Source organism: Mustela lutreola, chromosome 1, assembly GCF_030435805.1.
Source record: "Mustela lutreola isolate mMusLut2 chromosome 1, mMusLut2.pri, whole genome shotgun sequence".
NCBI classification, from domain to species: Eukaryota; Metazoa; Chordata; class Mammalia; order Carnivora; family Mustelidae; genus Mustela; species Mustela lutreola.
The window spans coordinates 244,129,448-244,141,588 of record NC_081290.1 but is presented as its reverse complement, the minus strand read 5'-3'; the positions used below and the strand labels follow the sequence as shown (position 1 = coordinate 244,141,588).

The following is a 12,141-nucleotide window of genomic DNA, read 5'->3' as shown; positions in this document are numbered from 1 at the left end:
CTCATCACCGTTCTAGGTGGTGGGCTGCGGAAACCCACACGTTTATCTTTACCATAAATGGGAAGAAACCCAGCAAGCTCAATACTATTAATTTAGTTAACAGTTCTTCCAAAAGTAATTGAGGGATTTAGTGCAATCCCATTTAAAATTCTGACAGGATCCTTTACAGAATTTGATAAAATGATTTCATGATCACTTGCAAAAACAGAGAGACAATAATATCGAGGAATATTTTAAGAAGCAAGAGTGCTTGTCGGCTCTGATGCTTTTCTCTGTCACTCCTCCGCATCTAATGCGTGACAGAAGCTACCTCTGAAAGCTATCTCCAGTCCATCCATCCACTCCATCACACACCCACCGCCTTAGTCCGAGCTAGCGCCATCACTGTAATGGCCTCCTCACCGACCTTCCCAATTATTGCCAGAACCATCCAATCTGCTCCCCACTTAGCAGCCCTATCAGGTCCTCTCTCTCCTGCCCCAATCTCTTCAGCGGCTTCACTCATCTCTCTCCACCCTCTTTCTTGCTCATTTTGTAACTGCATCTCATTCATTCATTCATTAGAGGCTTTCAAAGTATCAGACAATGAGCTGATCCCTGAGGAGATACTGAGCAAAAGCAGGCTCGATGCTTGTCAGTGCCGTAGGGGTTTTAAAGGCAAATGCAATAAACTCGAGGAAAGATTCAAATGTGTAAGTCATTAAACCAATGCCAATTTAAAATAATGAGATTAATTTTTTATAACCATTAATTGCCAAAACCCAAACAGAAAACGTTAAGTTAAATGCTGAGAAGGCTGGGGGAAAGAGATCTATTTATTCATTATTGGTAACATGGTGAATGGATAGAAATATTTTGGAGAGTAATCTGGCAAAATGTCGTAAGAGCCCGTAAAAAAGCACACATTTTTTGATCGGGCTGTCTGGCTCTTAGGAAATTATTTCAAGGAAATGATTTAAAGGAAGAACAAAGGGAAGAAGAATACTTCACTGCAGTTTTTTTGTTTGTTTTTTTGTTTTGTTTTTTTTTGGGCCGCCTGGGTGGCTCAGTCAGTAAGTGGCCAACTCTTGATTTTGGCTCAGGTCATGATCTCAGGGTTGTGGGATCAAGCCCCGTGTGGGGCTCCACGCCCAGCAGGGAATCTGCTGGAGGAGTCTCTTCCTCCTTTCCCCTTCCTCTCTTTCTCTCTCTCAAATAAATAATCTTTTTTTAAAAAAGCTTTTTTGTTGTAGTGCTTTCCATGTTAGCAAAAGGCCTGACATCACCTTGATGTGCAATAAAAGAACAGTTAGATAAGTGGTTTAGAGCAAGCTGGTATAACAAATTACGACTACGGAAACAAAACCAAATGCACAAAGTAGGATGCAATGTTTCCAAATGTGCAACTGTGTATGTGGATGAAAATAGGAAGAAATGAGAGCTGTTGCCGAGAGTCAGAGTGGGGGTCTTTTATGTGATTAGATTTAATAACTAGTAATTTTTAAATAACATGGCCCAGTGGAAAAGATGGCCAAGTTTCACTGTAAAAGCTTTGATACTGTAGGGTGTTTTTCCCAGTGGCCATGTTTATATTTTAGGCGATGTGTCCTCAAATGAAACAAAAATAATTGGCTTCCAGAAAAAGTTCCTTTCGCCAATATGTATTTGTTAAACAGCATTAAAACTGATAACCATATCAAAAATGGGGAGCATTGTGCAATTTACTTCGTCAAGGTACATTACAGAGTCTCTATAGGGTGGAGGCATCCGTCAAAAAACCTAGGAGCTTGGGACGCCTGGGTGCCGCAGATGATTAAGCATCTGCCTTCGGCTCAGGTCATGATCTCCAGGTCCCGAGATCGAGTCCCGCGTGGGGTTCCCTGCTCAGCAGGGAGTCTGTTTCTCCCTCTCCCTATGCCCACCCCCACCCCCGCTCATGCTCTCTCTCTCTCTAATGAATAAATAAAGCCTTAAAACCTTAAGAACAAAAAAAAAGAGCAAACAAATCTAGAAGGCATGTTCAGAGTAAGTGAGCAAAGTGACTCAGCATCTGTTAGGCAAGTCCCAGTCCCCTGGCAAAGACAGAGCATGTGTGCAAACCCTGGGACGTCCCTGAGCTGACCCTGCGTGGTCGCCATGTTTTTTACGCCTGTTCTTGGACCACTGCTGGGTACTAAAGACTGCTGAGGACAGACACTGGGGGAGCTTGCTGGCACTTCTAACACTCCAGGGCTCTGGAAGTCTGTTCAGGCTCAGTGAATCCAGACCTTCCCTTTCTGACTTCTAAGTTAGGATCTGTAGAGGAGGTCTTTGTACAGTGGGGCAAAGCTGTTTGGAATTTAGTATCGGCTGAGTCCACATTGGTACAGCAGATGCTGAAAAGATGCTTTGTGTAGAAGACATTTAATTTCACTGCAGAGGAGAGAAGACTGCCTTGTGACAGCCCCCAGAAGAAGGCAAAAGAGAATCAAGAGAGTTGAGCTTTGATTTTGTTTCTGAAACTCTCTGGTTATGTGATCTGAGTCCTTTGTGTTTCACATTTTTTTTCACTTATAAAATTAGGAGGTAGAACTTGCATGATCCAGCCTCAAAATGGATTTCTAGAAACAACCCAGTTGAGGGTGTTTTAAAAGGATTTCACGATTTCCAGATGGCCAGCAGAGGTTTATGGCATTACAATGGAGAGGGGATGCCAGTCTGGGCCTTCCCCTGGCCTTCCTGATTTCGCCACACCTAGCCTCTTCCAGGGAGGGGGCTGTGGTGGATGCAGAGTCCCCTGTTCTCTAAGAAAGGGAGCCCTTGCAGGAGTCTGTGAGGAGAAAACTATTTTCACAATGATACCAAGACATTTGCCACATGTTGGCATTCACCCTGGTGGTGTCAGAGTGGTACCGTGTGAACCACTGTCACTTAGTGCCCATCCAAGCAGGGGCCTCGAACGGCATCCACAGTCACTGCCAGGAATGGCCGTGAACAATGTAAAGAGTCAGCTTCACTTTGGAATGTTTTTGATGAAACAATAAAAATTATTAATGTTATCTATTAGTCTCTGTACATCTGAGTACATGGTTTTCTCCCATTCTGTGTGACTAACTGGGGAACATCCACGAAACACTTCCCTATATACTGGGATGCAATGCTGGTCTTGAGTAAATGCTCTTGCAAGCTGGACTGGACACTTTTATTTTCATAAATATCATTTTTACTTGAAAGAACCAATGACAGACAAATTATGGCTATTCAGACTGGAGAATGTGGTAGACATTTTCTCAAAAATGAAGTGAGCCTGTCATTTCAAGGAAAACAACGGACAGGATGTGTTGCCAAGGAGAAAATTCAAACTTTCAAGCAAAACTTAGAATTTTGGAAAACTTGCAGCGCCTGGGTGGCTCTGTCATTAAGCGTCTGCTTTCAGTTCAAGTCGTGATCCCGGGGTCCTGGGATCCTATATGGGGCTCCCTGCTCAGTGGGGAGGATACAAAGTAGGATGCAGTGTTTCCAAATGTGCAACTGTGCGTGTGGATGAACATATGAAGAAACAAGAGCTGTTGCCGAGACTCAGAGTGGTGGTCTTTTTTATTTTTTTTAATTTTTTTTTTTATTTGACAGACAGAGATCACAAGTAGGCAGAGAGGCAGGCAGAGAGAGAGAGAGAGAGGGAAGCAGGCTTCCTGCGGAGCAGGGAGCCCGATGCGGGGCTCAATCCCAGGACCCTGAGATCATGACCCGAGCCAAAGGCAGCAGCCCAAACCACTGAGCCACCCAGGCGCCCCGAGTGGTGGTCTTTTATGTGATTAGATTTAATAACCAGTAATTTTTAAATAACATAGTCCAGTAGAAAAGATGGCAGGAAGCCTGCTTCCCCCCTCCCACTCCCCCATAACTGTGCTCCCTCTCTGGCTGTCTCTTGTCAAATAAATAAATAAAATCCTAAAAAGAAAAGAATTTTGGAAAACTTTTATCTGTCATTATGAATCTGGTAGCTTTCCAATACTTAAACACATTTCTTTTTTTTTTTTAAGATTTTATTTATTTATTTGACAGATCACAAGTAGGCAGAGAGGCAAGCAGAGAGAGAGGGGAAAGCGGGCTCCCTGCTGAGCAGAGAGCCTGATGAGGGGCTCAATGCAGGGCTCGATCCCAGGACCCTGAAGTCATGACCTGAGCCGAAGGCAGAGGCTTAACCCACTGAGCCACTCAGGTGCCCCTCTTAAACACATTTCTAATGAGATTAGAAGTGATATTAATGAATGTGATTTTTGATATTGTATAATGAAATGTCTCTATATTTGAAACACCTGTGTAACTTGGTAAACCAGTGTTTTCCAAATGACCAATGTATGATGTCACAAAATCATTTATTTGTAAAAGATTCATTCCAAGTGCAAAGTAAAGCAATGCATTTTAATGTAACAGAGTACAAGTTCACTAATATGGTTTCATGTTCTACACTGTAATTATCCTTTAAGAAACTACCCTTTGTAGGGATGCTTGGGTGGCTCAGTGGGTTAAACATCTCCCTTCAGTTCAGGTCTTGATCCCAGGGTCCTGGGATGGAGCTCCAAATCAGCTCCCTGCCCTGTGGGGAGTCCACTTCTCCCTCTCCCTCTGCCTGCTTGTGCCCTCTGCTCTCTCTCTCTCTCCCTCTCAAATAAATAAAATCTTAAAAAAAAAAAAAAAGAAACTACCCTTTGTAGGGTTTTGATATAGTATCAAAGAAGATTATCTGTAATTAATGAAGAAGTTATTAAAATATTCTTCCTTTTCCAATTACATATCTGAGATAGAATTTCTTTACACTTCAACCAAAAAAACATACCAAAACAGATTGAATGCAGAGGCAAATATAAGAATCTAGATGTCTTCTAATTAAGTCAGATATTAAAGAGATTTGTAAAAATGTAAAACAACGAGGGTCCTTCACTAAATTTCTTTTGTTTTAGACAATATAGTCATTTTCATAAAATATGTTAATATGTAATGAGTTTATCATTGCTAATTCATTATATGCTACTTTTTAAATGAATTAATAAGTAGTATTTTAAAACATCTGCAATTTTTGACACATTGAATTTGGATAGGTACAACCCATATAAGCAAAAGGATGTTTGAATTCTCAATAATTTTTCAGTATGCAAAAAACATCTTGAAATTATAAAGCTTGAGAGTTGCTCCCCTGAGATCCTTGAGGACAAAGTGGTATTTGGGATGAGTAATAATAAAGGGGAGCGGGACATGACATTTATCGATTTGCACCATGGTTGGGAAGCATCATGGCTTAACTGGGCTTCATGGCAAGGGTTGGTTATCGAGACAAGATCATGCCTGGAGCACCAAAGGGAAAGTCATCTATTACTTAAGATTTGTAGAAATCACTTCCAGCAGCATTGAATTTTCACAGTCCTTATTAGACCTTCTCTGTGCCCTTCCATTTGACTCCAGTCCTGAGCACCTTTCCCTCTAAGGAGGGTCTGGCCTATAATCGCTCAGCAGTATTGGCCATGGTGACTCGACGGGAGCTAGAAATCTGCCTCCTAGGTCTCAGTGACTGCTACTCTGGTTCAACAATCAGTATATAATACTTGGAAAGGCATCAGGCACTTCCAAGGCATTGAGAATAAAAGATGAGTGTGTTACGGCTTTTGTCCTGGAGGACTCCTCTGCCTGATGAAGAAGATAGATTCCTTAAGAAATAATTACAGTCCAATGTGATAAACACTCCTTTGTACATAGTGACTAAATTTTTCCAACCCAAAATTAAGACACACTGACATCTGACAATGGAACAATCCTGGGGGGATCTAGAGCTCACGTCTGCTTTATTAAGAAACTCCCAACAATTCCACAGAAATTCTGTACAGATTTGTACTTGATTTGACTCACAGACCCAGAAACAGTGATTTTTTTTTTTTTTTTTTCAAATTCTGGGGAATAACAGTGTCAGAACAGAACAGCACAAGAAGCTCCTTAGGATTATGGAAGATGAGTAATGGGCCCCTAACATTTTATTTCCTTTGGGTTAGTGGACTGGAGGGACTGGAGGCACTGGAGGACATTTTTTTTTCCATCATCCTTGTGCCAAGTGTACCCCAACCCCAGGGCAAAGAGTCCAGCTTTGTTCATGCAGGTCTCCCACACCAGCTGAAGCAAATCAAACTGAATCCCAGAATGAGAAGAATGAACTAGTAAGATGCTTCTAAGATCCCAAGTCTTGATTACAATGTGGGTAAAATTAAACAATAGAGCTCTTGATCTGCCAAGTCCCCGCTGGGTGGGCTGCCTGGGAACCGTGGAGGCTCCGGTCTGGACCAGGTCTTCATAAGTCCCAACCACATACCCTTTGCTCCCCCTTTTTTGGGGGGCTGACCCAAATCCGTCTTTTAATCTCCTCCTAATTCTGCTCGTCTTTCCCAGCTGTGGCAACTCCAAAGTGAAATGAACAAGAATAAAAGAGAAAACGAACAGAAAAATCATGTTCAGTGCCACACACCAACATCCCACCACCCACAGTTAGAGAGTATGAGCATTACTGGGTCTTAAAGGTAGCCAACCGAAAGGCAGGACAAGGAACCAGACAAATCCCTTTTCAAATCTTGGATTCACTACTCATGTCTGACTAGGGGCAAATCATGACATCTCTCTGATATTCAGTGAGCTCATCCACATTTTGAGGATTAAATGACATAACATGTAAAAATGCTCGGAATACAGTAGGTCCACTACTCATTGTTAGAATTTTCACATTTTTGTGTATGAATATTTGATAAATGCCTGTCTCCCCATGAATCTCTGAGTTGTATGAGAATGTGGGTTACGTCTTTTTTTGCTCACTATTATATCACTAGAGCTTAGCATGGTGCCTGGCATATGCTAGGCATTTTTTGAGACTATGGTATGATAAAAGGGAATTTCTAGGGTCCTGATTAAGGATCTACTCAAAATTAGGAAGTTTGGGGCTTCCTAACAACTCCCATGGATTGGTATCGGCTATCTGGAGCATGGAGTCCTGAAGGATTCTAAGATGGTATCTGGAATTTGTAGGGAAAGTGTGTACAGATCGATTACCAACATTATGGTTGAGGGTGTTGAATGTTTGTTGACCTTGATCTGTGGAGTCAAGAGCAGCCCCCTCTTGTCACCTATTTCCAGCAGATAGATCTACTGTGTGATTCACAGATACGGCCTCCTTAGGGGGACCAAGGTTACCAAATGCTTGACCTGAAGAGAAGCAGCATGAACTTAGGAATATTTTTTTAAATCACAGATTAGAACAACGCTACCTAACAAAAGCTCAAAGCATACCAGTATTGTATCTGCTTATCTTGATGACTTTCACTTCCTGGGAATGAGTATTTTGTGAGTCAGCTGTTAAAAGCAAACAGACCCAACCTACTTCGGCTGGTGTACCCCACAACCAGACAGAACTTCACCGCGCACCTTCCCCCAATCAATGAAGTGGCTATTCTACTCACGAGGGTAATCCTTTGGGTGCGTCTTCTCGGACCAATTCCCATAAAATGTGAGTCTGTACTTGGCAGTTCCACAGGCACAGCAGTCTAAGATGGGTTTATCAGTTACCCCATCAAACATGGAATCTGAAACAGGGAAATCACTAAGTTAGGAAACCAATGTGGGTCACTCATAAGGCAGCACTCTCTTGGTCCTGTCCTGTCTTCAATGCTTGAGAAAAGATGAGGTGTGGTTTCCACTGATTAACAACACCCAGAACCAGGTCAGTACTTGGGCTGTAAAGGATTTTTATATACCTCTAAGTATGGTAATTATATTCTGCCAATAAAAAAGACTCAGAACTTTTGCTCTACCAATGTGAGGAGACCCATGGGACCAATAAGGCTGAATAGTTTGGAAACCAGGGATAAAATTGACTCAGTTATCCTTTTTTTCCACAATAGGATTTTTCTACTAGATTTTAAGAGGAATATGCATGTGTGTGTTTTCTCTAAGAAATGTTCTCTGGGGCCAAATTGCCAGGACCAGAAGAGGCAGCTTTGCTGAGGAGCAGTGAGAACAAGTAGACAGACATAAAGGACTGCAGAACATTATTATAAAAAATGCATCTATAGTCACATCCTTTCTTATCAAGCTTTCAGAGACTTGGGAGGGGTGGGGGTTTAGGGCTATGTTGGTAAGTTCAGGTTTACTTCTGAGTACAGGAGCGGTCAGGAAAAACTTAAGATTCCCTCTCTGCCCCCATTTTTATCTGTGGATAGCTGATAAGTGGGGAAAGAGAGATTACATGAATATATTCAGTTATTTCTGATTGTCAACCCACATCCCTAAATGTGCTTTGTTGCTTTCAGTCTGTTCTGCTTCCTGTAAGACCAAAACAATGGCTTATAGATGCAACGTGTTTCAGCCGCTTTTTCTTTGGTTCCTCCAGTGGTATTAACATAAAGGTTCTTTTTTTTTTTTTTTTTTTAACAAGTTGGACATTTATTCTTAACTATTATATAAAGACCAGTGACAGTATAAAAATCTTTTCAAGTGTCAGGGAGAGCATTTTACAAGTCTTCCTTGTGGAATTCACTGGGTTCCGTTGGTTTGAACAAGCAAAATCAGTGATGGATAGAAGAAAATCCCGTGCTCCAGGATGGAGATAAAAGCATGAAATAGGTAATAATAACTGCATTGTATAGAGTCCTTGTAGGTGCTGCTCTCTTTCCAGGTACTGTCTCATTTAATCCCAGCAACCCCAGGAGGTAAGTACTTTAGTTAATTCCATGTTGCAGGTTAGTACACTGAGGCAATTAGGTAACCAGTGCAAGGTCATGGGGTTAGTAGGTGTTATGGGCAGAACTGGATGGCGTTCTATATAAACACCAATGAGAGTAATTTTGGGGTGTGTGTTTCTCTTTATGCTTTTTCAAGTGAAGGCTGGTGCATTAAAAAAAAAATGACCTCCCTTTAGAGCTCCAGGATTTCTAAATGGCGGCACCAAAGAGGTCTGAAAGCACCGAAAATAGAAATCCTAGTCTGGCTCTTTCTTTTGTACACTTGGAAGAAGCCTGCACATTGTCTGTGCTTGGGGATAGGCTCTCTGTTGCTTAACACACACAAAATCCAGGTACCACTCCTGCGTCAGCTACTTTGATAGGGACAAGCCCTGTTGAATGTATTTCAGGAAAGGCAGTGTAAATTAGGAACTCTTAAGGATTTTTTCCTTTTCCTCTTCCATTATTGCGATTATGACCAACTGTGTTTCAAAAGAACAAAATTAGCTTTGGAAAAGGGATTCCAAGCTAAGAGATATGTACTGGGCTTTCAAATGTAGCTTCCTGGAGCTATGTGATGAGGGAGCAATCTCTCAAAAAAACCAAAATAAGGCAAATCGGTGGCTTTACCTTCTCAATCTTTTCCGAAAATATCTTTTCAGCTATGGGTAGTAAGTCTAAAGATATATTCAGAAGTTCAGGGAATACACTTACAATAAATCTTGTGGAATTCCAAAGGAAAATCAGCTTCCATTTAAAAAATAAGGCCCCAGTTTGAAACTAAAAACAGACATACGGTTCCCTATGGGGAAAAGCCTATTGAAAAGGAACCAGATTTTCTGGGGCACCTGGGTGGCTCGATCAGCAAAGCGTCTGCCTTCAGCTCAGGCCATGATCCTGAGGTCTTGAGATCGAGTCCCGAATTGGGCTCCTTCTCTCTGGGGAGTCTGCTTCTCTCTCTGCCTGCTCCTCCCTCTGCCTGTTGCTCCCCCTGCCTGCTGCTTCCCCTGACTGCTTCTCCTTCTGCCTGCTGCTCCTCCTGCCAGCTGCTCCCTCTGCCTGCTTCTCCCTCTGCCTGCTGTTCCCCCTGCCTGCTTCTCCCTCTGCCTGCTGCTCCCCCTGCCTGCTTCTCCCTCTGCCTGCTGCTCCCCCTGCCTGCTGCCTCCCCTGCCTGCTTCTCCCTCTGCCTGCTTCTCCCTCTGCCTGCTGCTCCCCCTGCCTGCTGCTTCCCCTGCTTGCGTGCACTCGCACTCTCTCTCCCTCCTCTGACAAATAAATAAGTAAAATCTTATCACCCCTCTTCTGCTAACCGCAGCAGGGTCTGCCCAACAATAGGGGACTTCTGGCCATGCTGATCTCCCCAGCTGCCCCTTCTCTCATTTCTACACTCTATCCACCAGCTTCTTCCTTTTTCAGATCTCCCCTTAGTCTTCATTTTCTCCTTATCTCTCTCTCCGACATTTTCCTCCCTTCCCTGAGTTCCCTCTGTCTTTCTCTCTTCATCATTCGTGACGTGGTATTAAAGTAAGCATGGGAGTGCGTGTGTTTATTATAGGTCACCTTTTTGAATATTTTATGTCTCCCCATCCCTAATTGTGGATAACTTAATGTTTTATGTTTCTTTTAAAAAATAATGATTGCCATTGCCTTTTGTGTTTGCAGTTGTTACTTTTCCCCCTATGGATGCCCAGCTTCAACTAAGGAAAAATACTCGATTCTGGTTTCTTTCTCCCCTTCCTTGATAGATTTGACTCGCCAAGGAAGCAGAGAACATAAAGAACTTAATGAAAGAGCTAGAGATAATTAAGTAGGTATACACATTTAAGAGAAATCCCTTTGCTCTCTGCTTACAAATTAAAGACTTTCTTAATACGATCTGCTTTGCTAATTGTGGGATGTCCTCATGGGTCTGCTCTCTCCAGGGACGATCTACAACTTCACATTAAGATCCTTCAACTCAGGGCCTGTAGGACCTTTTTTGGGTCCACAAAGTTGCTGTTGGAAAATGGTCTTTTTCTATATAGCCATGTTTAGTCATTTTGATAGGATCTCCGCTTCAGAAAGGATAACCCATAAAGACTCACGTGACACAGCATCTGCATAATTTGCATATTTGTGTGGCTTCACATAACATCAGGGCTGAGGCTCCGGGAAATGCACTTTAGTTAATGATTACTCTCCATAGGTGGGGATGACGAGGTGTTTCCTAAGAATCCTCAAATCTGGGAAACAAGACTGTCCTCTGCATGACAAACTAACAAAACCAGACTGCAGGGGCTTAGTCATCTGTGAGTATAGACCTAGAGGCGGTTTATATAAACCTGTGACCCAGAGCTCTCTGACTCCAACTCAAGGGACCTGGACGTCATCTCATGGGGACAGGGCAGGAAGTGGACCATACTTCGGGAACAAAGAGCCTCATCAGTCAAGATGTTCAGTACTTGCAAAAAGGCTGCGTGAACTTGTAGGCATTTAACGACAAAAAGGAAAACCCTCCAAAGCCATGTGTGGTCATGTCCACCTAGAAGCTGACCAGGGACCTGGCGCTCAGATTCTAGCTCTCTGGCCTTTCTGACAGGGACAACCTTAATGGAGGGCATCTCATTCTCTCCCTCTGCTCTTCTCTTGTTTTCCAAGTCATCTTCCACATTGGACCTCGTTTCTGCTCTCACTCATCCAGAGGGAGCTATGCTTTGGCACAATGTCTTGAAATGTAGTCTCTTTGAGAGGAAGGCAGTGGTTAAGAGTGCTGGCTCCTAGGTCCAAACCCTGTCCCTGACCACTAGCTGTATGATGCTAAGTGAGCTTTTAAAACTTTCTGTTTTACAGACGCCTTGTCTATAAAATAGGGATGATCTAACAGTCTTCACCCTATAGAGCTGCTGTGCAAAGCACATGAGCAAGGCACGTGAAGTGCTTAGAATAGTGCCTGGCATACAGCAGCCTGCGAAAAATATTAGCTATTATTATTATTATTTTTCCCAGAAGACCTTTATAAACCTTTCTTTTTCTTAGTAGCTTATGATTTGCTAGAATTGGAGAAGATTATTTCTCTCAAATTGCTAACTGCTCTAAATGCAAATAAAAATTCTGCAAAAATGAATAGAAATTAGACAGTTAAGATATATAATTGTAGAATATTTTCTATTTTTATTTAGTTCTCTAATGACTTGTAAACACATTCAGATGTTTAAGGTCTGAATTTTTTATGATCGATTAATAAACAAGCTTTCGGGTACAGATAACAATAGCTAACACACACACACACATACTTACTATGTGCCAAGGAGGTGCTGTACTATTTTATATATATATTAAGTCACATCACTGGGAAGGGCAGAGGGAGGATTCAAACCCAGGCTGGATCTGAATCCCAGCCTCTTCTTTGACCTGCCAGTCTACTTGATCTCCATGAGTTTTGTTAGAATGC

At 42.4% G+C, this 12,141-nt stretch overlaps 1 protein-coding gene across 1 annotated transcript in view; it reads right to left on the bottom strand.

Moving 5' to 3' along the window:
* The window catches only part of SPON1 (spondin 1), a 256,540-nt gene that overhangs the window by 137,401 nt on the left and 106,998 nt on the right, over nt 1-12,141 (bottom strand). The window contains exon 5 of the mRNA XM_059136775.1: nt 7,452-7,574. Coding sequence (XP_058992758.1) covers nt 7,452-7,574 — 123 coding nt within the window. The remainder of the gene's footprint in view (nt 1-7,451; nt 7,575-12,141) is intronic.